The sequence below is a fragment of the Beta vulgaris genome, chromosome 1 (genome assembly GCF_026745355.1).
Source record: "Beta vulgaris subsp. vulgaris cultivar EL10 chromosome 1, EL10.2, whole genome shotgun sequence".
Classification (NCBI taxonomy): domain Eukaryota; kingdom Viridiplantae; phylum Streptophyta; class Magnoliopsida; order Caryophyllales; family Amaranthaceae; genus Beta; species Beta vulgaris.
Window position 1 is genome coordinate 46,459,408 of NC_079202.1, and position 25,629 is coordinate 46,485,036.

The 25,629-nt window shown below is 34.8% G+C and overlaps 2 protein-coding genes across 10 annotated transcripts; both read left to right on the top strand.

The window, feature by feature from the left end:
* The first annotated feature begins 196 nt into the window (after window positions 1-196).
* Window positions 197-4,691, top strand: LOC104892418 (serine/arginine-rich splicing factor SC35). 2 transcript variants are annotated; one of them, XM_010678348.4, is made up of 8 exons: window positions 198-424; window positions 512-590; window positions 700-779; window positions 877-943; window positions 3,624-3,686; window positions 3,800-4,021; window positions 4,111-4,297; window positions 4,380-4,691. In XM_010678348.4, the coding sequence occupies exons 1-8, from the start codon at window positions 349-351 to the stop codon at window positions 4,383-4,385; spliced, it is 780 nt and encodes a 259-aa protein (XP_010676650.1). In that variant the 5' UTR covers window positions 198-348; the 3' UTR covers window positions 4,386-4,691. The 2 variants fall into 2 exon arrangements, with proteins under 2 accessions (XP_019104446.1, XP_010676650.1); XM_019248901.3 differs by lacking the exon at window positions 3,624-3,686 and having other exon boundaries at window positions 197-424.
* Window positions 4,416-24,924, top strand: LOC104892425 (sugar transport protein 5). 8 transcript variants are annotated; one of them, XR_007273098.2, is made up of 9 exons: window positions 4,416-4,557; window positions 5,269-5,565; window positions 8,136-8,338; window positions 10,531-11,480; window positions 17,123-17,387; window positions 17,477-20,208; window positions 21,031-22,305; window positions 22,973-23,347; window positions 24,166-24,924. XR_007273098.2 is itself a non-coding variant. In XM_048642312.2 (5 exons), exons 3-5 carry the CDS (start codon window positions 8,200-8,202, stop codon window positions 11,994-11,996), a joined length of 1,512 nt encoding a protein of 503 aa, XP_048498269.1. In that variant the 5' UTR covers window positions 4,416-4,557; window positions 5,269-5,565; window positions 8,136-8,199; the 3' UTR covers window positions 11,997-12,172. The 8 variants fall into 8 exon arrangements, 2 of the variants coding, with proteins under 2 accessions (XP_048498269.1, XP_048498271.1); XR_007273097.2 differs by having other exon boundaries at window positions 17,123-20,208; XR_008968848.1 differs by having other exon boundaries at window positions 17,202-20,208.
* Window positions 24,925-25,629: the final 705 nt, after the last annotated feature.

Genomic DNA, 25,629 nt, shown 5'->3' on the forward strand with positions numbered 1-25,629 from the left:
GAAAGGATTTTTTAGAAAGAATATGATAATAAGGGTTTTTTTAAGTCTGCGTTAGTAAAGTGATGCTGCATTTAGCAACCCCCTTAAAAAATGTTATTCTACATGTACCCAAAAATAAAAAAATCCAGAAAACAAAAGAAAAAAAATTAAAAGGGTAAATTAGTCCAAAACAAAAAAGAATCCACCGTACCCTGACTCAGAAGTTTGAACCCTGAACAACCAAAAGATGATAATAAAAACATTGTAAAAACCCTATTTGCTCATTCATAGGTGTGCTGTGTGCTCCCCTTCAATCCTCATCCCTCATATCTTCCCACCCCCACTATTCACTAACTCGCAGCAGCAACAATGTCGCACTTTGGAAGATCTGGTCCTCCTGATATCCGAGACACCTACTCTCTTCTCGTCCTCAACATCACCTTCCGTACTCTTCTTTCTCTCTCTCCTCCTTTTAGATTTTTTCAATTAATTCTTTTTTTTTTTGTAATTTTTATAATTTTTTATTATGCAGGGACTTCAGCGGATGATTTGTACCCATTGTTCGATAGGTATGGCAAGGTTGTCGATGTCTTCATTCCTCGTGACCGCAGGTTAGGGTTTTTTTTATTTTTATTTTTATCTCGATTTGTGAATTTTTTTAGGGTTTTCGGCTGAATTTGTTGATATATGTATATTTTTTTGGATTGATTCTTGTTATAGAACTGGTGAATCTCGGGGTTTTGCTTTTGTTCGTTACAAGTATCAAGATGAGGCTGCGAAGGCTGTTGAAAAGCTTGATGGTTGGTGTTTTTCTTCCACTCAATTTGTTGAATTGATATTTTAACAGTATGTAGAATTGGGCGTAATTTTTACCTTTTAATTGGTTTTGATATGCAGGCAAAGTTGTTGATGGCAGAGAGATAATGGTTCAATTTGCAAAATATGGTCCAAATGCTGAGCGAATGTAAGTATTAATTGATTACAGTTCTTTTATTAGTGTTTTTCGTCTATTGGTTTTTCTTTCTGTGAAAAATATTGTTTATCTTAGTTCAACATGCTCAAAACTGCATGTGCTTTTGTATGAATCCATTAAGGGTGTGTCTGTAACTTGTTGCCATGGAAAGGGATTGGAATCATTTGAGGAGAGGATTGGTAATAGTAATGGTTACCTTTATCAAGTGTTTCGTTTGAGTAGCTAATGAAATTGCTTATCTATTATTTCCTTTTAATTAAACAATGTAAAGGAATTAGCAAGGTATTCGATAATTACCATGACTTGTCAATTGTCTCATCTCTCCCTTTCCCAATTCTAATTGTTCCTCAACCGTCTTCCACCAATATTACCTTTGCTTAGTGTTACAGATCATCAATTTCTTTTGTAACAGGAAGGAAAGGAAAAAATGAGTGTATAGAGTCTGATGAGGGTAGAGGTAATTTATGTTACCATAGATAAATTTGTTTCTGTGAGCAAGTGAGTGGTAACAAATAGGGGTATTTTCACTCATGTAGCAGAGTAGGATTCCACCCTACTCTAAACAAAAAGTGAATAACAGAATGCATATTTCCTTTCCTTTTCAAGAGTCCATTTTTAGCCCAACCAAACATGCTTTAAGTTTAGTGGACTCGTTAAGAGTTGTGAACCTGAATTTAAATATCATAATGATTTGTTTATTTGGAGTGTATCGTTGGCAATTTTAAGTTTTCCCTACTGTATTGATTTATGATTATATGCCAGTCTTTCATCGCAATAATCTTTGTTTCTTCCTGCATCTATGACTGGTGCATTATGTTATTGATGTTCTTTCAAAATTCTTGAATAGCTTTAAGATCATCATGGGTACACATGATGTTTGTATAATTTTAAGTTCTTAACTTGGCCTCTTTTCCTATGTTTTCGAGCTTGGTTTCCTGGTTTTTTAGGGTATTCGAATACTCAAATCTTAGCCTTCCCTTCACTACATAGGAAAGAGGCCGTCAAGACTATCCATTCATTTGAGCAAATTCTTAGGTGTTCCCGAGAGCACCTAGAACTATGTGCTTCCAAGCTATTTTTTGTTTCCACATTTGTCACAATTTCTTGCTCAAATGAGCAAAATATAAAATGTGCAAAAAAATGTGTGAGGGAGCACCTATTTCTAGGCGCTTTTAGGAGCACTATAGAGGCTTTGGTTCATTTGATATGAGATACATTAGCATATCTTGAAATTCTAACCCCTCTATCTAGAAAGTCAATGAAGCATAATATGTTAGTGACCAACACATAGTTCTAGGCGCTTTTAGGAGCACTATGGAGGCTTTGATTCATTTGATATGAGATACTTTAGCATATCTTGAAATTCTAACCCCTCCGATCAAGAAAGTTAATGAAGCATAATATGTTAGTTGACCAACACGTAGTTCAAGGTGCTTTTAGGAGCATTATGGAGGCTTTGATTCATTTGATATGAGATACATTAGCATATCTTGAAATTGTAACCCCCTCTGATCAAGAAAGTTAATGAAGCATAATATGTTGGTGACCAACTTTTTTTTTTATGAAAGTTTCCAAGGGTGCATTCTCCTCACTTTAGAAAAATAAGTTGAAGGTCTAATAAGTTACGGTAAGTTCAAATTAGTTTAGATTAGTCTAGATTAGTTCCAATAAGTTCTAGTAACTTTTAAAATAAGCTTTACTAAGTTCATACTTGTTCAGTTCTTTCATTTAGTTCAAAGAAGTTTCACTAATTTTCGTTTAGACAAGTTTTTTAAAATAAAGGTGAAGAAAATGCCCCTTAATTGGCTTTATTTTAGCCAACTAAAAGGCTTGATCTATTACCTATAGACACCCTTGGTTTAGCTATATTCCCTAATGCTGTTGAAAGCAAAGTGGGGTTACACATCAGTTAAGTGAAAAGGTAGTTGAAAGAGGTTCATGGAGAAGTTATCTTCTAGGCTGAAGAGAGAGACAATTCTTCCCCTTTCTAGCCTTGCTCTGTGATTCCACAAATCAATATTGGAAATCTTTAACAATGTTTAAGATTATGGGTGGTTTGGTGAACTTTTTTGTATCTGACTGAACTTTGAGGTGTTGGGTTTGCAATTGCATCTACCACTTGAAGGTGGAGATGGATCTATTGTTGGTAATCTGAAGGCAGCAAGGATAGATTCTAGCCATGTCGAGACTTCTGAAGGATTGTCACCTTGTACCCAAAAATAATATGCAGTTCATCTGCACCTGCATCATTTTGAGCTCCATCTTTGACTTCTTGGCAGTGTTGAGGTTAACTCCCTCTTTTTCTTCTTTATTTTCTCTCTTCACTCTTCAGGTTGGGAAAGTGGCAATTGCTGTTATGTTTTCGTAATAATACTATCATAGAAACAAAAGTAAGATAGAAAAATTAAGTAGCTAACCATGGTCTGTATGCAAGGGTAGAAAGGCAATAAAACAAGCATGTTGTAGTTTGTCGAATCTTAGCCAAATAGCCATACTGAGATGATATAAGTTCTATTATGGCTTGTATCTATATGACAAGCTTCTTTATGAGGTGTAACTGTATGCTTGGTCTTTGAAAATCTAGTTATCTGGCAGCATATGGCGTCATTTGACGTTTGTGGGGTTTTTTGAAAACTAGCTCTTCCCTACTTGATTTTATCTTTGCTTTCAGTGACAAGGGGAGAATTCTTGAGCCAGTCAAGTCGAAAGGAAGTTCAAGAAGTCCTCGTCCAAGGCGAGTATCAAGATTCTCCCCCTCCTCACCTTGCTCTTGTTTGGACTATTTAGTGGTGCTTGTCTCGTAATTATTCTTATCGTTGTAATCTTCTGTGTAAAATGTGTTTTCAGACATCATCGAGATAGTCATAGGGACAGAGACTCTAGAAGGAGAAGTCGAAGCAGGAGCAGAGATAGGTCTGATAGGGATAGGTATCGTGGGAGGGATAGAGATCACCATCGTCGAAGCAGGAGCTACAGTAGAAGTCCCGATCACCACAAAGATGATGGTAAAAAGAGGTATGATGATGAGAGGCGGAGCCGAAGCCGGAGCCGAAGCCGTTCATATGGAAGGTACTATGCTTATGCTTGTCTATATACTTTAGTTTTGTTATCTTTCCTTTGTTTAGAGATTTTGATTAATTATTTTTTTCTTATGGTAGTGCCTCACCTCGTAGAGGTAGTCCCAGTCCTAGGAGAAGCCCCTCACCAAGAGTATCTCCTAAGGGTGAAAGCCCTGTTGGACGTGCTCGTGATGAGCGGTCTCCAGCTCCAAGGAGTCCTTCGCCACGGCCACGCGAACGAGCAGCTGATTCCCGTAGTCAATCTCCTCGCAAATCTGAGGCGGAGGTGAGTTTTACAGCAACTTATTTGGGTTCTTGGTAAGCATACAAACTTTAAAGAAAGCTGTAATGGTTATTTTTTATTTCAGGAGTAAATGTGGCAGCATGTGACTGATGTTATGTTCAGAATGCTTCTGATGGGAGTGCAATCTGCCGGAGAACCTTTTGCTTGTCCATGTTATTGTTCAGTGCTTGACTTGAATTGAAGTATTTGTTGGAAGTTAAAAATTTCTTAGTTGAACTCCATGCTCCATTCAACTTTCCTTGGTATGGTCTTGTTGTTTAGCTATTGAGCAGTTCATTTGCCAGTTTGTTGTAGAACCTAAGATTGTCTATTAGTGTTGGAGATTATCTTGTTTTCTATAGTGTCTTTATGCAAAGTTATGCTCTTTTCTATTTCATCTTAAGATATCATACAGTCTTTGTTGCGGATTGACCCGTGATGTTTGTTGAGTACTTTTTGTTTCGAATTGGCCTTGCTGAGAGTGGTTGTAGACTTCTGTTATGGTCTGATTTCTGTAATTTATGTATTTCATAGACTATTGGATCTGTGAAGGTGTTCAAACTTTTGATGTGCCCATAATATACCACCATTATTTTCCCTATGCTTTAGTTAGATCCACTCGACCTTTTTCCTAGCATCACTCCGTTGTTAAGACTTTTGGATTCTGAGACAAACTCTGTTTTTTGGAAATTTTGCATGTTTATATTGTTTCTTCTTGAGGATCAGCATGATAAGGGATCTTTTTTCACATTAAGGTGCTTCAACTGATGTTGATAGAAATATTGACCAACTTTTTTGATATTACTCATGTACATCACCGAGGATGGTTGTGTTGTACATTAGTTTTTCACTTTCTAGGTGTGTTACTCAAATAGATCTCTTTGCATGTCCTCGGTTATAGAATATATCTGGAAACATTTAACTTCTAGGATTTTGGGGTCGAAAACAAGCTAATCCTTTTCGCTGTATCACAGCATGTGAGCTCGTGGCTGTAGCTGCGCACGTGAGCTCGTTGCTGTAGCTGCGCGCCTGATTAATTGATTGTTTTAGTTTTTGGTGTCGATGATTCAATTCCTGGGTAGCTGAATGCAGCTGGTTCTTTTGACTATACCTGCCTACACTACAGCATGTGACTGTAGCTGTGTACGTGTATCTGAGCTCGTTGCTCTAGCTGCAGTTGAGGGATAGGAATACATTCCTTAGATCAATTATACCTGCCTATGATGCTGTTGGCTCCTGCTATATTGCTTGTTTTCTTCTGCTGATCATGAGTAAGTCTTACTTGGTTCCTTGCTAGCTGCTTGCAGTAAGTTGCTCTCTATTTCCATTTTGCACCTTGTTATTGCATATGAGCTCTTGACTATAGTGGTTCGTGTGACCTCGTGGCTGTAGATGACAAATTGATAGGCAATTCATTTGTAGACCGTATGATGCTGCTGCACTTGCTGCTGGTAGCACCTGATTTTTTGCTTGTCTTTTGCGGTTGATGACTAAATTCCTGCATCTGATTCGCTTGCTGATTTCTGCTATCAACTTGGAGTTGGTTGCACTCAGTTTACATTTTTTAGTTTGATGGTCGTAGATTTTCTTTTATGCCTTCAACTACTTTGTTTTGTTGATTATGCTGGTAAATTTGTACCAAATGTTGGCAGTAAATTCAACTTGTCTCGGTTGCTACTTTGGAATATCCCAACCGGGCATTGTTAGAAATGGGCAGAAAATGGTGAAAATGAGATATTGAACCTCTACTTTGGTATAGTATGTCATTGTTGAGGTTGACGGTAATATATTTCCTAGTACTCTAGGCTGTCTTCTTTCTTGCTCCTTGTTAAAAGTATGTGAATGGTAATTGGTAACTATTGGTTGTTCGAATCTTCGATTCAAAGTCGAATCGGCTAATATTTCTACTGTAGGCAAGTATGAGATTTTCTAGCATGTGAGCAAACGATTGCCCCATCAATTTTTTTGGTGGTAATTGCCTTTGAATAGAAGTTTTTAAAAAAAATTAAATTTCACTTTTGGGTTCGAAGTCCCTAATGAGAATGTTTTATAAAAGGAGTTGGAGTTTGTGTGTAGAACTCGAAAACTAATTAGCGGGTTTTGTGATAAGCGTAGTCCTGCTAGTTGGCATTTTAAAGTAAGGGGTATATTTGGATACGACACAATTCTAGATCAATAGAGTACATAGTAGGACTCCCTTTTATGTTAGCTGCAGTTGATTTTCAGGATTTGCATTTTAAATATTTTGACTAGCACTAGTTTGATCTTGTATACTTCTGTTGCAATTTGTTTTTTCACGTTTTTCGATATGCTTGTTTCAATGTTAATATTTCTAATAAGTAAAAATTATAAAAGTTTGATATTTGGATCCTCATATTGAGACAATTTTAATGGCATCTTACTTGATTATGTTTTCTTTTCGTGATGATGCGAGATAACTTAACATAGTTGGTTAATGCTTGATGGATAGTTCCAAAAGTAAATGTGCAATTTAAATACTTCCTCCGTTGTTTTTAGATGTTATACTTTCTATTTTAGGAAGTTTTAAATTAGATGTTACACTTTTATTTTGGGTAATAACTTCTCTCTATCTCTCTCCTATCACATGTTCACATGAGATTCTTTTGTTTTTCATTCTCTCTATCTCTCTCCTCTCCGAAAATTACTTAGGAGTCCGTAATTTGAAAAGTGTAACATTTAATAAAAAACGGAAGAAGTATATAAAATATACTTTTTCAGTTTTTTTTTTAAATGCAACACTTTGACTTTGCATTATGCACATGAGTTATTCTGACCGTATTTGTTTACAAATATTAAAATATTATTGGATTTTGATTCAATGAATATTTTCATAATATAAGCTTTTTTTTTTTTTTTTTATAATTTTACAAATACATAATTAGAGATATTAATGATCAAAGATGTGTGTTGGCAAGCTTAAAAGTCAAAATGCTGCACTTATTTAGAAATTGAGAATAATATATACTAAGTTGTTGCATGTTTTTTCCCCTTTATAAGTTGGTGGATATATTTTAATATGAAAGTTTGTGAGTGCACTTAAAAAAAAAAAACAAGAAGAGTTGTTTTGTGCAGTGTAATTTATTTGGACCTCTAAAGTCACTCAATTTCAGCCCACTTCATCTAATAAGCGAGTTGATAAATTCAACATTAACTTGACGTATCTATTTATTGTATCATATGATCCAAATAACCCATAAATATTCTTATAATTTAAAATATAGGAAGAATCATTTTCTAAAAAACCAAACAAAAAATGTGCTACATAAGTATGCATGCTTAAACTTTATACTTTATTAGAAGTATTATAACTTATCTCTGGAGATATTTTATTGGAGAATGTCATATCTACTAATAATTATATATTTTTGTAGTTAATTGAAATTGAAATACACAACTTTTATCTCATTACGGGGTGTCCTAGATGAGACACTAGGATCCATATGATATGAGGTCTCTTGCCAATAATAATATGAAGGCTAATATGTCAACAAACCTCGAACTATACTCTTATATTTGTGACGAGAAGAGAACTAATCGTCCATACTTTTGTTTTACATAACCAAAGCCTAAAGAGAACAGATAGAATGCGCTTTGAGTCGGGCACAGATTGTTCGTGAACAATTGATAAAATGTATGATAAAACTTAAAAAAGGTATAAATTGAAGGTGTAACCACTCAATTGATTGTTATTCATAAATAGTAATGCCATCAGTATTATTTTCTTCATGACATTCAATTCAACCTACCTCTCCAAAACTTCAACTTGTGTTTTGTCAACCTTACCTCTTTTTTGCTCTCTCTCTCTCTCTCTCTTTCATAGTCGGAAAGAGAGGGAGGGAGCTCAGAAAAGAAGCATTACACAGGAAAAATTAGAACATAGGAGAATGGCAGGAGGAGGTTTCGTGGTTGACGGAAGTCGGAGAGAAGGCGAAATGGGTGGGCAAATAACGGTTGCAGTGGTGATAACCTGCATAGTTGCTGCCTCTAGTGGGCTCATTTTTGGCTATGACATTGGGATTTCAGGTACTTCAATCAGTTTTTTACTAAACGCTTATACGGAAATTCGTTCATTGTTACTCGTTATGACCTCTTTTTTTCCCCCACATATATACTACTAATAAGCCATATTTAGCGTACAATATGCTATACGCTATGTATACTATTAGTTGGTGCAAGATAAAATAACATTGTTGGTACGGTGCACCATGAGTTCTTTTTAACAATAAATAATACTCCTTCCGTTTCAATTTAATCTACACACTTACACTTTTCACGTATGTCAATGCAAAAGTTTGAGGACATATATCTTTAGTTTTGCATTTGTAAAAATTATAAAAAGTACATATTAATAAAATAGTATTATGATGAATCTAAAATGATCTCACATGACTATATATTCATCGGCGTATAAATCACAAATGATGGTCAAAGTGAAATTTGTGAATAGTGTAAAATGTCAAAGTATATAGATTAAATTGAAACAGAGGGAGTATAAGGTTGTAATGTATATATAGGGCTACTTGTGATGTTGTGCCGTAAAGAAAGATATGGCGGAAACCAAACGAGTTGGGTTAGAGTTTTGACACTTAACCTTGAGCCGCTGAGCCCATGATTAGGCTACGCCTCGCGAGCTTGTTAAATGTTACCCGTGCTGGGTTTTGTTTATTCTATTTAGGGTGAGTTTATCCCTCTTACCCAAACCCAACCTTCAGACTGTGCCACATCAGCTTTCCACTAATTTTCACCTACTTTTTATTCTTCAGATTCAGTCCAGATTCATTCCAGTTTTACACTTTATCCCTCATACTCACTCCAGACTCTCTACCAAAAGTTGAACATATTATTTTATATAACATTTATTTGGGAAAATGAACTCAGCGCTCCTCAATATAGAGTGTCTGTTTATGATTCGTTGGAACATAACGCGTATATGGATCAGCGACAAAACTACAAGTGTCTATAATGGAGTTAAGTGACAAAATTAAACTCTACGATGAGATTGCAATGGTTGCTAATTTTCACCAAAAAACAGAATAAGTGACAAAATCATAAGCCACAAGCAATGCGTACAATTGTAGTAGTTGATTGTCATTTGACAATTGGCACTGACACGGACATCATTAACCTATGAGTAGGGCTGGCAATCAGGTCGGGTTGGGTCAATTTCAGGTTGACCTGATTTATATTTCAGGTCACTTACCCTTGACCCAAACCCGACCTGATTTATATTTCAGGTCGAAAACCTCAACCCAAACCCGACCTTATATTTTTCGGGTTGACCCAAAACCAACCCAAAATGACCTGAAATAAAAATCTAAACATCCAATGATAAAAAAAAAATGCCAACTTAATTTAGAAAGGTACTGTACATGTAACATGTTTAAGTTTCAACATTTAAAGCTGGAATTTTAGGTTGAAGTGAGTTGGGCTTGGTCTAATATTATAACCTAACAGGCTAAGGGCTAACCTAACATGATATAAATTATTTTCAAATCAGGTCATTTCAGGTTATTTTCAGGTTCAAAAGGTCAACCTGAACCTAACCCATTATATATTCAGGTCGGGTTGGGTCGACCCATTTTTTTTTCAGGTCGAAAATCTCAACCCAAACCCGAAATTTTCAGGTCAGTTTCAGGTCGGATTATCAGGTTGGGTCAATTTTTGCCAGCCCTACCTATGAGGCTATGATTTACTCATCATTAACCTATGATTTACTTGTTATTATATACTACGGTGTAAGTAAAAATTATAAAAATTTGATATTTGGAATTCTCGCTTTGAGACTCTAATAAACTCCACTTGATTGTGTTTTTTCTTATATAATAATACGAGATAGTTTAACAAAGTTGGTTTATAAATAGTGTCACAAAATCAAATGGTGCAACTAAAAAAATACGGATGTAATATATCTCCTAGAAAATTGGAATAACTTTCCATACAGACAGTCAAATATACCTATTTTTCGTTTTTTTAAAAAATAATTTTGATATTGGAGAAATAATATGTAGGAATCCCATTCTTTATTCTCCGGCTAATTGACCATATAAATACAACTCATTCTAAATCAGTAACTTGTAATTATTGATATGGCATACAATGAAACATAAAATAAGTTCCACGATTGCATTGTCAACTGTACAAAGAAGGGAACAAGTACATACTTAAGTGACTACTAACAATGTTAAAATCATGAACTTTTTACATTTGTGCCTCAGGTGGAGTAACAACAATGGTACCATTTTTAAGAAAGTTTTTCCCATCGATATTGAAGAAGTCAAGGGATGCCAAAACAAATATATACTGCATGTATGATAGTCAAGTATTAACATCCTTCACATCTTCCCTCTACATTGCTGGATTATTCGCTTCGCTTGTTGCCAGCCGTATTACTGCTAAGTTTGGGCGCAAGTTCAGCATGCTTCTCGGCGGCTGTTCCTTCCTTCTTGGTGCTACTGTCAATGGTGCCGCTCAAAATATTGCTATGCTCATCATTGGCCGCATTTTGCTTGGGTTTGGTGTTGGATTTACTAATCAGGCAACACCACTTTACCTATCAGAGGTGGCACCCCCAAAGTGGCGAGGGGCATTCAGTACTGGATTTCAGTTCTTCATAGGAATTGGAGTGGTGGTAGCCAACTGCATAAACTACGCGACATCTAAGCTAACTTGGGGATGGCGGCTGTCTTTAGGACTTGCCGTAGTCCCAGCAGGTATAATGACATTAGGAGTCCTGATCATCCCTGACACCCCTCATAGTTTGGTGGAACGAGGCAAGATGGACGAGGCCAGAAAGTCCTTGGAGAAGGCACGAGGAGATAATGCTGATGTGAAAACTGAGCTTGCGGAGCTTATCAAGGCTACCCAATTGGCTAAAGCAGATAAGGAGGAGCCTTTTGTCAGCATTTTTGAGAGGCGTTACAGGCCACTTTTAGTCTTGGCGATTCTTATCCCTTTCTTTCAACAAATTACTGGGATCAGTGTCATTGCTTTCTATGCGCCTGTCTTGTTCCAGTCTGTTGGGTTTGGTAGCGAATCTGCTTTGATTGCTGCTATCATTTTGGGTTTGGTTAATCTCGGCTCCATTACTGTGTCCACATTTTTGGTTGATCGATTTGGTCGAAGATTCTTGTTCCTAGAAGGCGGGGTTCAAATGTTTATATTTCAGGTACGTTATTTACCCTGGTTAACTTATGTAATGCAACAAACTTCATATGAAACTTGAGTGATACTGATTCCTGACTTTAAATCCATCCTAAAGATCGCAGTGGCAGGTGTTCTAGCGGCCACAATAGGTGCATCAGAAACGGAGCGCATATCAAAGGGTAACGCAACGCTAGTGTTGGTTCTGATGTGCATATATGCAGCTGGTTTCGGGTGGTCCTGGGGTCCCCTAAGTTTCCTTGTTCCTAGTGAAATCTTCCCACTGAAGATTAGGCCAACAGGCCAAAGTATAAGTATTGCTGTGAATTTCGCCTCCAGCTTCGTACTTTCGCAAACATTTCTATCTATGTTTTGTCACTTCAAATACGGTACCTTCTTCTTCTATGCAGGTTGGATTGCCATTATGACAGTCTTTGTTGCCTTATTTGTGCCAGAAACTAAAAGTATACCAGTAGATTCGATGCATATTGTATGGGAACAACATTGGTATTGGCAAAGATTTGTTAAAGAAGAGCCTTAATTAAGTTGGGATTCATTTAATAGAAGGAACTATTGTACATTTAACATGATCAATGTCGACAACCTTGCTACAAAGTTTAGTTCTGATGAGTTTATTTGGGCCAAAGCTGTATGTCATAGAAACATAGTTGTTTTGCCTGTAGGCTGTGTTCGAGCTAGTTGAAAACATTTTCGGAAATAAAAATTCTGTATTAAATATCCATTAACTAATTATGTATATACTTCCTCCGTTTTTTAGTTGCACCTGCTTTTTGCCACTATTTAATCAACCAACTTTGTTAAGCTATCTTGCATCATAAGAAAAAACATAGTCAAATGCGGCCTCGTTAGATTCGTCTCAATGCGAGGATTTTGTTATAAATTTTACTCATACGCAATTAAAGATATTAACCTTCAAATAAGTGTCTCAACAAGTGTGAAAAAGTATATGGTGCATCTAGAAAGACAGACAAAGTATATATAAAGTAAATAATCTAGCTCAAAGCTGGTATCTTGTAGAGTTGTAGTCTAAACAGTAAACTGACCATGTTGTAATAGTTCCATTAAATATTAAATACACTAGCTTTTTCTGCACGCTATGCGTGCGGTGACATTTTAGGCATAACTATTACTCGTTATAAAAATAAATGAAAAATAAAATTATGAAAGTACGTATTTATGTTCACCTTCATTTGGTGAGTAAGAAGTATTTAAATACTTATAAATATTATCTAAAAATATTTTTAAAGTAACTATAAGTGATAAAATTGTATATTCAAGTAATGAAAAAACTGAATTGTTTTTGGAGTTTGTATTTGTGATTAATTTTGTATATGAGTTGTCTTTGTAATGAGAATGCAATATTTTTTTTTATTGTCTGTGGTATTAATTTTTGGTAAGTTCTTATTTACGAATTTTTTTAGTCGATTGAATCTAAATTTAATTTGATTGAATCTTTTTTGTTGGTAAGTTTATGTGATTGACAATTATATAAGTTGAATGGGTTTAGCTGTTTAATAGAGATTTGGTTGAATTGTTTTTGGTAAGTTTATGTATGTAATGGTTTTAACTTTTATGTTATGGGGGGTGGGTGGGGGTGAATATGTAAATTCAAAGGGGTCCACCATTGCTCCCCCCTTGTCTTATATAATACTAGCACTATATACACGCGATGCGTGCGACACTATATTAATATTAATAGTAACATCAAAAAGTGTTAAAGATAAACTTAAGAATGTAATGTTTATGGTGAATATTGATTAGCTTTTATGATTTTTTTTATATGCATTGCTCTAGTGTAAAAGAGTAATTGTTTCCAAAAAGGACTATGTCGAGGTACAATATGTTACCTTATTTGGTAAATAATTCAACAACTCTTCTTTTAAACAATAATCTAGGTTTTTTTATTTATTTAAAAATACATATATTTTATAGGCAATTTTATGAGTAGTAGTTTAATTTAATTCCACAGGCTAATTTAGGCATACTAGGTGAATAGTGTTTTAAATAAAAATAATTAGATATTGATATTATATGATGCTTTATGTTTATTTCCTTAATTATTTATTATTTCAACTGATTGTGAGTCCCAAAAAGTAAAAAAAAATGATATTTATTAAGTTCCTTAATTCTTTTATGGTTTGTTAATGCATAGTATTTGAAATTGTTATTAATTGAGAATTTAGATAGTAAGAATCTATGTAAATTTTTGTTTTTATAATCGTTTAAAAATAAATTTTGTCATCAATTTATCTTCAATTGTGAGTTTTCTCTTTTTACACATTTTTATGTATTTCTTTTTAGTAATGTAGAACTTTCCTTATTACCGATATTTGTAGATGAGGAAAGAATTAAGAAAATTTTTAATTTATTATTATTTGAGAGATTAAGGGTATATAAGTCTTTTCAAGTGGGGACACCATAATTCACCTCTTCGCTTATGTAATATAGATAGATTATTTGATGTACGAAAATCTATAACTTCGAAAAAGGAAATCGAAAGAAAACTAATACTACCAACCTCAACTAACTAAGGGCCTGTTCTCCCAGGTTATTTTCAGTTCAAATCAGTTCAGTTCAGTTCAGTTCAGCTTCAATCAGTTCAGTTCAGTTCGATTCAGCTCCAATCAGTTCAGTTCAGTTATGTTCAGCTCCATTCTTATATAACCATTTTGTTAAATATTATTATTATGTTAGTATAATTTATTTTACTAATTACTCTTATTATTATTATTATTATTATTATTATTATTATTATTATTATTATTATTATTATTATTTTATTATTATTATTATTATTATTATTATTATTATTATTATTATTATGATTATTATTATTATTATTATTATTATTATTATTATTATTATTATTATTATTATTATTATTATCATCATCATTATTACTCCCTCCATTTCCTAAAGATCTTCACACTTACTGTTCCTACAGATAACAAGGAAAATCAAGTTGTGTGGGGCATGGTGTGAGTAAAGTAGGAGAGAGAAAGGGGTTAAGATAAATAAACAAATAAAAAGGGGTTAAAGTAGGAGAGAGAAAGGGAGTAAAATTGAATTAATAATGTAATGGTGGTCCATATGATAGTGACATGAGAGGGTAAGTAGGGAAATTTGTTTTGCCAAATAAGGAATAAAACAAAAGAGGGAAGATCTTTTGGAAACACCCTTAAACGGAAAGAGGGAAGATCTTTAGGAAACGGAGGGAGTATTATTTAAATATATATCATTACTATTAAGTATTATTATTATTGTTGTTATTGTTGTTTCTATATATTATTTTGTTTATTATAGCTTTACTCATTATTATTACTATTATTATTAGGAGGAACATGGTTGAGGTCAAAGCACAAATAAACCCACTTTTTTTTAGCCCATAAACCAATCAAATTGCGTCAAGACGGTTTATGATGTAATTTTCGCGGTCCAACCCAATCATTATTTTTATTACTAAATATTATTATATTATTAAATCTAATTATTAAAATAATAATATTAATTTACTTCTTAGATATTATTGTTATTATATATCATCATCAAGTATTAATATATTAATACAAATAATATAAAATAATAATTATCAATTATCATTAGTATCAGTAATTATTATTATTATTAATTTATGATTATCAATATTATTTATTTATAACTATCATTTAAAAATATCCAAAATACTATTATTGTTATTATTTTTCATTATTATTACTTATCATTATAATTATTATTTAATATTCATATTATTATTGTTTAAAATATTATTTATATATTTATGACATTCAATTTAATTCAATTTAATTTAATTCAATTCAGTTCAGCTCCAATCAGTTCAGTTCAGTTCAGTTCAGTTCAGTTCAGCTCCAATAAGTTCAATTCAGCTGTTTTATGCCGAAGAGAACATGCCCTAATTAGTCGATACAGAGATTATTTAAGAGTGCATTATATCATATTCAACAATTGATAATGTTGCAAAGATTTTTTAAGTTGCTAATGACCTCAAATCTTCGGCGTTAACTTAGATGTGTTAACTAAAACACCATCATCCCCTCAATTCCCCCCCATTTTAACCCACACCTGTTGAATTTCGAGCTAATTTTCCAAAACGAATAAATTCTTTGTCAATGTTGTCCTTAGCATGCAAGATTGGACCTTTTTTCCAAAATGAGAAGAACAGGTGTGGGTGAGATGGGTGAAATTGGGGGGGGGGGGGGTGCTTTTTACTAAGGCCTTGCAAAATATGCTCGAGGTAACGCCGAAAATGTGGAGAGATAATTGGTTGGGTACAGGAGCATTAATGAACTTTATTCAAGGCCATCTACATCAAAATGAAGCCCATTTTAGAGTGAAAGATATTATCAAACACAATAGGATATTAGTGGCTTGTCCTTTACTCTCCTTGATTTTCTTGCTGAAAGAATTTAGAGCACCCTCATATGCTTCCATAGTAACGATACATACACATCCACCCTGTTATACAAAGACAAATTCTCTCTAGCCTGCTGATAGGCTGTCGTACACCCGACAAAAATAATTCTTGCAAAACCTCTAACAATGTAGTAGGGTAAGTAGGATCGAATTCACAGAGAGATGGTCGTTTTAATCTAGGTTCTAAGGTGTAGAGAAACTAAACAAGATCACAAATATTTGAATTAAAGTTCTAAATCAATCAAACTACGAAAATTAAACTAAAAATGATCTACGGTAATGGTTCACCATGTTTATATTACTATAATCTATTAAAATATCGTCAATAGTTTAATTAACCAGATATCTAGAGCACAGGTTAATCCTACGGTCGGGTCTTAACGCTCTCAAATCAACAAATGCTAGTACGATCGCTCAGCATAATCAGATTTGCTAATTATAGGTAAGCCTATAAAGAGTACTATCTTCCGATCTATGACTCGATATTAGCAATATTTAATCAGATAATTAAGATTACAAGATTAACAATTAAAACACTAATCAATTAGAGATATAAGTAACTAATCAAACCATCAATAAATTAAATATCAATCAATAATCATATCATATAAACACGGATACCCAAACTCCAGAAAATAAGACTACTCAATCATGAAACAAAGAATAAAAATTACATCTACCACGGAAAACATAATTAAAGAAATCAATAAAAGAATAAACAGTAATCATGAATTAATGAAGAAGAATAAAAACTAGGGTTTGCAACTAAAAAACAAACTAGAGAGAAAAAGAAGAGAGAAAACTAAACCTAAACTACTAAAACTAAGAAATAACGTGATAAAGGAAGGAGGAGAGAGAAAGAATGAAAACCTAATCGAAACAATACTCCCTCCCTCCCAAAATATAGTTTCTATTTACCTTTTTTCATGGTAATTTATGCAAGTAGAATCTAAGAGATATAGTAAAAAAAAATTGTTTATTTAAATAAATGTTGTATGAGAAAATATGATTTTAGGAGAGAGAATGGAGAATAATTGATGAAAGAGCATTAATTGTAACATTTTGGCTTGGAGACTAGTTCAACATGGCACCTACACCCCCTCTCTCCTTACCCATCAAAAAAAGTACCACGTATATGGAATGCTGAACTAGACACTCTCTCTCCGTCCTTACCTGTTCATTTTAGTAGCTGATGCTTTCTCTCATATGATTTAGAGAAAGGTTCAAGAGAGGAAAATTTATGGAGCTAAGGCGAGTCGAAATGGCCCAGAAATATCTCACCTTCTTTTTGCAGATGACAGTCTTCTCTTTGCGAGGGCTAACCGACATGAATGCATGACAATTGTTGATATACTCAACCAGTATGAAAAAGCATCCGGGCAGAAAATTAATTACGAAAAGTTGGAGGCAGTGGGATTAGTACTGAACAACAACAAGAATTGATGGGTATTCCTGAACATGAGACAAGTTGATAGACATGGTAAGTATTTGGGTCTCCCTATTGTTGCGGTGAGATCAAAGAAAGTTATGTTTGAAGCTTTGATGGATCGAATCTGGAAGAAATTGCAGGGATGGAAAGAAAAACTATTGTCACGAGCAGGGAAAGAAATACTACTCAAATCTGTTGTACAAGCCATTCCAACTTATTTGATGGGTGTATACAAGATTCCTAGCTCGATAATTGCAAGAATTAGTTCGGTGATGGCCCATTTCTTTTGGGGAAAAACTGGACCCACTAGAAAAATTCATTGGAAGAATTGGGATGATATGTGTACTCCAAAATTTCTCGGGGGGATGGGGTTTAAAGATTTGAGTGTTTTTAATGATGTACTACTAGGCAGACAGGCTTGGAGACTAGTTCAGCATGGCACCTCTTTTATGGGGCACGTAATGAAGGCCAAGTATTATCCGAAAAAATCATTTCTTGAGGTTTCTCTGGGGTTTGCAGGGAGTTATTCTTGGCGAAGCATTTGGAGTGCGAAGGCATTGGTAAAGGAGGGAGTTTTGTGGAGAATCGGAGATGGAAAATCGGTGAACATTTGGGACGACCTATGGGTAGTGGGGGAGGAGGGAAGATTTATCACTAGCCCGCCAGTTGATGAGATTCGTAAAGTTAATGATTTGATAGTTTTCCCTAGAATGGAATGGAATAATCATCTTATTTCACTTCATTTTAATGAGAGAGATCAATGCCGCATTCTTGCTATACCGTTAAGTGTGCGAGCTCCTCAAGATTCTCTTACTTGGGCGTATTCCAAAGATGGGTTGTATTCCACAAAAACAGCGTATATGTTAGGGAAGGGAGGGAATTTAGAGAATTTACATGAGGTATGGATGGATATTTGGAGTATGGAGATTCCCCCGAAGGCCAAACATTAACTATGGAGACTTTGCTCAAATACTCTACCCACACGGGCCTTGCTCAAGTACCACCACATGCCGGACGACGAGTCTTGTCCATGGTGTGCTACTGTGGAAGAAACGAGCATTCACGCGCTTGTACAGTGCACTCGGGTTCAAGATTTATAGGTTAGTAGTGGTGCTAGCCCTATGATACAGAATACGGGGTTGGATTGGAGGGATACGGTGTTGGGCTGGCGAGGGGTGGAGGTTTTGAAGCGCCAAAGAGCTGCACTTTTTCTATGGATAGTGTGGACGGAATGGAACCGCAAAGTGTTCGAAGGGCACACCACTCCTAATGAGGTTCTCTTGGCTCGGTTGGAAAGAATGGTGGCTGAGCAGACTTTATACACCCAGCAAGTGTACAAAAGCTCAGTCCCGCGATTCGCTTCTAGTGTTCACAGGTGGTTCCCTCCACCTTCGTGTGTTGTGAAAATCAACTCGGACGCATCACTGGCAGTTGAGGGGTGGGTTGGTATGGGAGCAGTGGCAAGGAACGAACATGGTGAAGTTTTGTTTGCGGCGTCCCGAAGAATCCGAGCCTGGTGGTCCCCTGAAATTGCGGAATGCAAAGCTCTTCTACTTGCAATTAAGTTGGCAAAGCGTTACGGCTATGAACTCATTGTCCTAGAGTCGGACAGTCAAGTACTCGTTACTCGTCTATCCAAAGCAGCTATTTTCTTGTCTGATTTTGATAGTATTTTAGAAGATGTTTTGTTTTTGAGTTCCATTTTTAGTTCTGTAGTGTGGTTTCATGTTAAAAGGGGTGAAAATTATGTTGCCCACCACCTTGCTAAGTTAGTGCCCTTTGGTGTGGAACAAGTATGGGAGAATCACTTCCCAGGGGAGATCTACCCCTATATACTCTCGGACGTTTTGTCCATGAATTAATGCACTACTAAGCTTTCCCCTAAAAAAAAAAAATTCAACAATTTTCTATTTAGATTGAATAAAATATAGTAAACAACTAAAAATTCTAGATTCTCTTTAACACTTTCAACTTGAAAAGGTACTAATTAGAAGTATATTTTAGAAATATGAGCAACATTGGTATTACTCTCCAAAATTACTCTTCAATCCATTTTTTACTTTCTCTCTCCTCAAGATACTACCAAAATCATCCCTTCAAAAATTGCTAACATTGACATTACTCTCTAATGAGCTCTCCAAAAAATTAAAAAGCAAAAAAAAAAAAATGGAAAATACGTAATTATCAATGACATGTGTCATATTAATGTGCTAAGAGCATGCTCTCTCAATACTCTTGGGATAGAGCATTTTTTCAAGTTCTCTACACGGAGAGCGAATGGAGAGTTTCTAGAGAGCATCACTTTTGGGGTAGAGTTGGCTCTCCATTTTCTCTCTTCTTAAATAGTTCTTTGAAGATCAATTTGAAGAGCACCAATGTTCGTCGCAGAGACATTTACAATTTACCCAAATTTCGCAATTGATAGAGATCAGACGTATGACCTAAGGAGAGATCACTACCAATTGTACCAACTGGCAAGTACTACTTAGTTAAAACAGAAATTAAATTATCCCTAAGTACATAAAAGGAGACGAAAGACCTCAAGGCGATCACCAGTTTAATGCTATGTTTGGGAACCTTCATTTCATTTACAATTTCAGAATTGGGCCAATTCACTTGTTTGGCAAAGACTAGGAATTAAAATTAGAATTGGCCCAAATTCCAGCCAATTACCACATAGCCCAATAATTGTAATTTAGAAATCCCACCCCAACCCACGACATTTCCAATTCAAACAATTAGAACGCTTCTTCTCTCTCTTCACCATTGCATCTGCCCTAGTATCTCCACCATGAACGCTTCACTCTCTCTCCTCCTTCTTCTCTCTCTTCACCATCGCATCTGCTAAAATCTTCCTAAGAATGCTTCCAAGGTAGTTTTCGCACTCGCATTTTTTGATTCATTCTTTTTCGACTATGGATTTTTGTTATTTGATTCTGAATTTGTTGTTGATTGTAAGAATTTAGTTGGATTTTTGCTGAATGACGCTTATTTTTATTGTGTATTTGTTGTTGATGGTGTATTTGTTGTTGTAATCTCTGAATTTGTGTTGTTCAATGTCATCATCCCAAATATTAAACTTCTATAAAAGAAACGTGAGATGCCGTCATTAGTATTAAACTTCTATAAAAGGGAGATGCAATGGTTAATAAAGAATGGTAGATGTATACCCCTCAAACAGATTTCACCTATTTAATATGTTATTTTGCTTCATACTTCTAATTCTTGACATTTTCACCATAAAAAAATAGACATGAAAGAAACTGAACTTGAATAGTAGTAGCTGAGTGGGGTGTGGTTGAGAGGCATCTGTGAAATATAATTTGTGGGTAGGATTTCATATATATGGTTAGAGAATACTTCTTCATGTATAGTAGTAGCTGTTGTTTTCTTCATGTATAGTAGTATATTTAATTATACAGATTAGTTTAGCTACTATTCCATAGTCGAGTTGGATTAGGATTATATTTAATTATATAAGTAAGGTTCATGTATGGTTCTATATAGTGTGATCAGATTATACATTAATATAAAACCATACATGAACCTGTAAAAACTTCCAATTGTGTATTTGTTACTTATATAATTAAAGAGGTGATGATGTCCCTGTTTGAATTGGTAGCACATGTGTGTATAATGTGGTTTATTCGTGATTTATTAGAGGAATTGAGTTGATTTTATTTTACATTGTCAGGAATCTGGAATATCCGTGTGGAACTAGAAAATGTCTGATTCATCAAATGTTCAAGAGTCGAGAAAACGTGTGAGGGATAACAATGAGGATACGGAGTTGGTCATGACAGTTGTAGGTTTCATTATGGTAGTATAGTAGGGGCTTGGTATGGTCAAAAATATAGAGTGAGAGAGATAACTTGGGACGAAAGTAAGCGTCCAAAAGAGGTCTATTTGGATGGAGGATTTGAGGAATATAGGATATGCCGAGAGCAATTGCGTTTTGACATACGTTGTTTTGACAATTGTGTAGTATTTTGCAGTCTAGAGGAGGGTTAAAGACTACTAGATATGTTACAGTAAAAGAAATTGTTGCATTGTTCCTTCATATTCTTGCACATGATTTAAAAAATAGAACTATGCAATCAATTTTTGCTCGCTCTAGAGAAACGGTTAGTCGTCAGTTTCACGTAGTACTCGAAGCTGTACTGAAGATAGGTAAATATTATATCAAGCCAGTTAGTCATACCACTAATTGTTCACGGGATGATAAGTGGAAGTGGTTTGAGGGGGTTGTTGGAGCTCTTGATGGGACCCACATTAAAATGACGGTCCCTATTGAGGATCGACCTCGCTATCGAGATAGAAAGGGAGATATTAGCACTAATGTCTTAGCTACTTGTGATCAACCTTATTTTTTCTTATGTTCTACCCGGTTGGGAGGGATCGGCATCGGATCCTCGAGTCCTTCGTGATGCTCTTCGAAGGCCTAATGGACTTAAAGTACCAAGAAATAGATACTTCCTCGTAGATTTGGGATATACTAATGGCGAAGGTTTCTTAGCTCCTTATAAAGGTAATCGTTACCATTTGAATTTGTGGCGAGGTAATACTCCAACAAATTATAAGGAACTTTTTAACTTGCGACATTCTTCCGCTCGAAATACCATTGAAAGAGCATTTGGGTTATTGAAAAAGCGTTGGTGTATTATTAGAGATCCTAGTTTTTATGGGAAGAAGACACAAGTTAGAATCATAAATGCTTGTTTCATCCTCCATAATTTTTTAAGAGAGGAGAAATTGGAGGAAGAAAGTCTATTACAAGAAGTAGACCAAGATCTATTGAATTCGGAAGGAATTGATGAAGCACAACAAGAAGATTATATTATGGCTATTAGGTCTTCACACGAGTGGAATGAATTTCGAGATGATCTTGCTAGAAAATTGTTTACGGATTACCAAAGGCGGCGAAGGGCACATCATGCTACTTGACTGTTCCATTTCAAAATGTATATAGGTATATGTAACTGAGGACTAAACTTATTGTTAAGTTATTGGTTAATCTATACTGAGGTGCTGAAGTGGGTATATTTATGTTTTGTTAATAAATTTTTGGCACACTAATTTGATAAAATGCATTCTGCTTAATTTGATAAATTATTGGTAAGTCATTTTGTGATAACCTAAGTAAGAATAGCTGGTGATATCATGGTGTGATTAACCAACTGATTTGAGGTCAGATGTGATATGTGCATGTGCAGTTTGATATTCATACGCATATGCTGAGTTTCGGTAGGTCTGTTGTGCTAAAATAATTCCTTACACCAGAAGATTTTACCTGAAATATTCGATTGCTTTTTCCTTGTTTTTGAGTTTTTGTGTTGTCTTCATATCTTTGTTCTGGTATATATTCTGGTCACAACTCACGGTTTTTGCAATACTCTCCTACTTCACTATTATAACTATAGAATCTACCTGGAATATTGAGTCACTCTCGTTTGCCGCACTTTTCTTGTTCTTGAACACAGTTGCATTGGGTGCATTGATGTTAGCATTTACTACTGGGTGGTGTGTTTGTTGTTCTATCTCAATCACCTCATCTGGTGTGTTCATGTTAGATGTTAGAGAAAGATGTAAGTTGTTATTTAAGCTAATCAAGTGATTCTATTGTTCGCTTTTTTCAGGTTTTTAGGCAACATACATAATGAATAAACAAGGCAAAAAGCCCATGATCTCAACACAAAAAAAGGAGTTATGTTACTTGGACTCCCCAAATGGATATGATCCTCACGTCAACTTTGCTTGAACAAATGACCGGAGGGAACAAAGGCGATAGAGATTTTAAGCCACAAGCGTATCAAGCTGTGGTTGACAAGCTAAGGTTGGATTTGCAATTGCATGTTACGGTAGATCATGTCAAGAATAGGATTAGAGTTTGGAAGAAACATTATGCGACAATCACTGAAATTAGAACTTACACTAAATTCATATGGGATGATGAAAGGAAGATGATTAAGATCCGAGTCGAAGACCTTGTGGCATGGCAGGATTATTGTAAGGTATGACTAATTATCGCTAAATTCATACCTTACAATATGTTAAAGTGCTAACTTACATTAGAAAATGCATGTTATTGTCTCTGACCTGTTGAGGTTTGTTGGTTTATTAGATGTTAAAGTGCTAACTTACAGTAAAATGTGTTTGACTAGAATAGGAATTCATTGTTCTTACTTCTGACAATCTATTGGGACTAAATCTCCCTAGTAGTTGTAACCATAGAGATTAGCACCCTGCCAGAATTCTGCATATAATAAGTAATGATTTGAGTACTGGAATACTAACCTGTGAATAAAAGAGGCTTAACTAGTGTTTCCTTGATTAAATTGTTATACCATAATGCTGAGTGGTATGTGTATAGTTATGGTAGGAATATTAGTTTGTAAATTTTGGTGGGTTTTAATATACAAAACGTTACAGAGTAATAAAGTTAGGTTCCTGAGCCAATTTCTTTCTACTTGAATGAGTAATTTTGTATTCTCCTACCATACTTTCTAAACATTTTCTTGACATGAAAATGATATTGTTTGTTCACATAACTGATACAATAATCGACTTATTTTTATTGCATAAGAGTCCCCTAGTACTATCAACTATGGATGTGATAAAAATTTATGGAGATTCATAGTGGTTGTTGGTGATTAAATATTATGGAGATTGATTCATAGTGGTTGTTGGTGATTAAAGGATCTCTTAGGTGCTGCATCAGTATTATGAAGCTGATTTCATTTGTATATTGTGAAGCAATAAGGTTGTTAAAGCAACAGATATTTGATAATGTTTTCTCTGAAATCCCTCTCATTCATTGTTTTATAAACAGGACAATCCTAGTGCCTCTGCTTACAAAACAAGCAAATTGACAACTGGGATGATATATGCACTCTAGTGGCTGTGGATAGAGCGGTGGGTGATGGCGCGAAGCAACATGAGGAGTCGGCATCAGCCATGGAGGCCGAGAATGAAGGGGGTAGCACTTCCGAGACACCTTCAGGAGATTCCAACAAGAGACTTAAAAGGGATCGTTTGGCGGATGCGGTTAGTAGCTTTGCCGAATCGTTCAAAGACTACCTCAAAGCAAAAGATCCACCAAAACCCACTTCTTCTGAGGTATATGACGTTGTTTCTAATGTTCTTGGTATTACTCGACATCAAATTCTGAGGGCTGTGAAGAGGTTCCTTGGCGGCACAGTGGAAGAGTTTGACATGCTCAAGCGTCTTCCAGAAAATGAGAAGTTGGATTGGATTTTATTGTGCCTAGAATAGCTAGGTGGTTTTCTCTTTTTTTGTCTAATTAAAAGTTGTACTAAACTAGTTGAAACTTTAAACTTTTGGAATTCAAATTCCACTTGCGTGCCAAACAGATAGTAGAATATTCCACTTGCGTGCCAAACAGATAGTAGAATTTGAAATTCTAGAATTGTAATTCCCGGTGTTTCCCAAACAGTTATTAGAATTTGAAAAATTCTAGAATTGTAATTCCCGGTATTTCCCAAACAGTTATTAGAATATGAAATTCTAGAATTGTAATTCCCGATGTTTTCCAAACAGTTATTAGAATTTGAAATTTCGGAATTGGAAATTTTAGTATTTGCCAAACAAGGAATTTGAATTTGAAATGAATAATTTAGAATTCCTAATTTCAATTCCGTAATTTGAAATGAAATACATGTTCCCAAACACTACCTAACTGTGATCATAACGACTGAAAACTTTACTGTGGAAAAAGAATATTACATTGGACTATCACATATTGCAAACTAAATGACTAAAACTAGCGCCAGAAATACAATCATGCTATTTCACAATAAAGTGTGTATTCACTTGACTTTAGAAAAAAATATAACTTTAAGGTTTCAGGTTCTATAAGGTGTAAATATAAGATGAAATTATGATTAGTCAAGTATAATTCAATGTATACTGGATTTCAAGCTTAGTGAACAAACCACACCCTAAATAGAACAATGATATTTCCATATCCGATATGGTCCAATATTATGACATTTCAGTAATTTATGTCAAAAATTAATATTAAAATATTATAAATTTTAAAAAAATCATATATTTTTATTTGGGGATTGTTAGTTGAAATCTAGTTGACATATTAGATGAGTAGTACTTCCTCCGTTTCACAATAAGTGAAACACTTTTCTTATTTAGAATAATCACAATAAGTGAAACCAAACTCCAAATGGTAAAAAAAAGTTCACTTTTATTACAAATATACCACTAAAAAGTAAGAAGGGACCACAACTTCAATACTTATTCACTCTATTTTATTGTGGTC

Bases quoted from the DNA above. Each gene is read 5' to 3' on its own strand.
- LOC104892425 (XM_048642312.2), top strand. From the start codon at position 8,200: ATGGCAGGAGGAGGTTTCGTGGTTGACGGAAGTCGGAGAGAAGGCGAA. The intron at 8,339-10,530 runs GTACTTCAATCA...TTTGTGCCTCAG, and splicing joins CTATGACATTGGGATTTCAG to GTGGAGTAACAACAATGGTA. The intron at 11,481-11,573 runs GTACGTTATTTA...TCCATCCTAAAG, and splicing joins TTCAAATGTTTATATTTCAG to ATCGCAGTGGCAGGTGTTCT.
- LOC104892418 (XM_010678348.4), top strand. From the start codon at position 349: ATGTCGCACTTTGGAAGATCTGGTCCTCCTGATATCCGAGACACCTAC. The intron at 591-699 runs GTTAGGGTTTTT...TTCTTGTTATAG, and splicing joins TTCATTCCTCGTGACCGCAG to AACTGGTGAATCTCGGGGTT. The intron at 3,687-3,799 runs GCGAGTATCAAG...ATGTGTTTTCAG, and splicing joins TCAAGAAGTCCTCGTCCAAG to ACATCATCGAGATAGTCATA.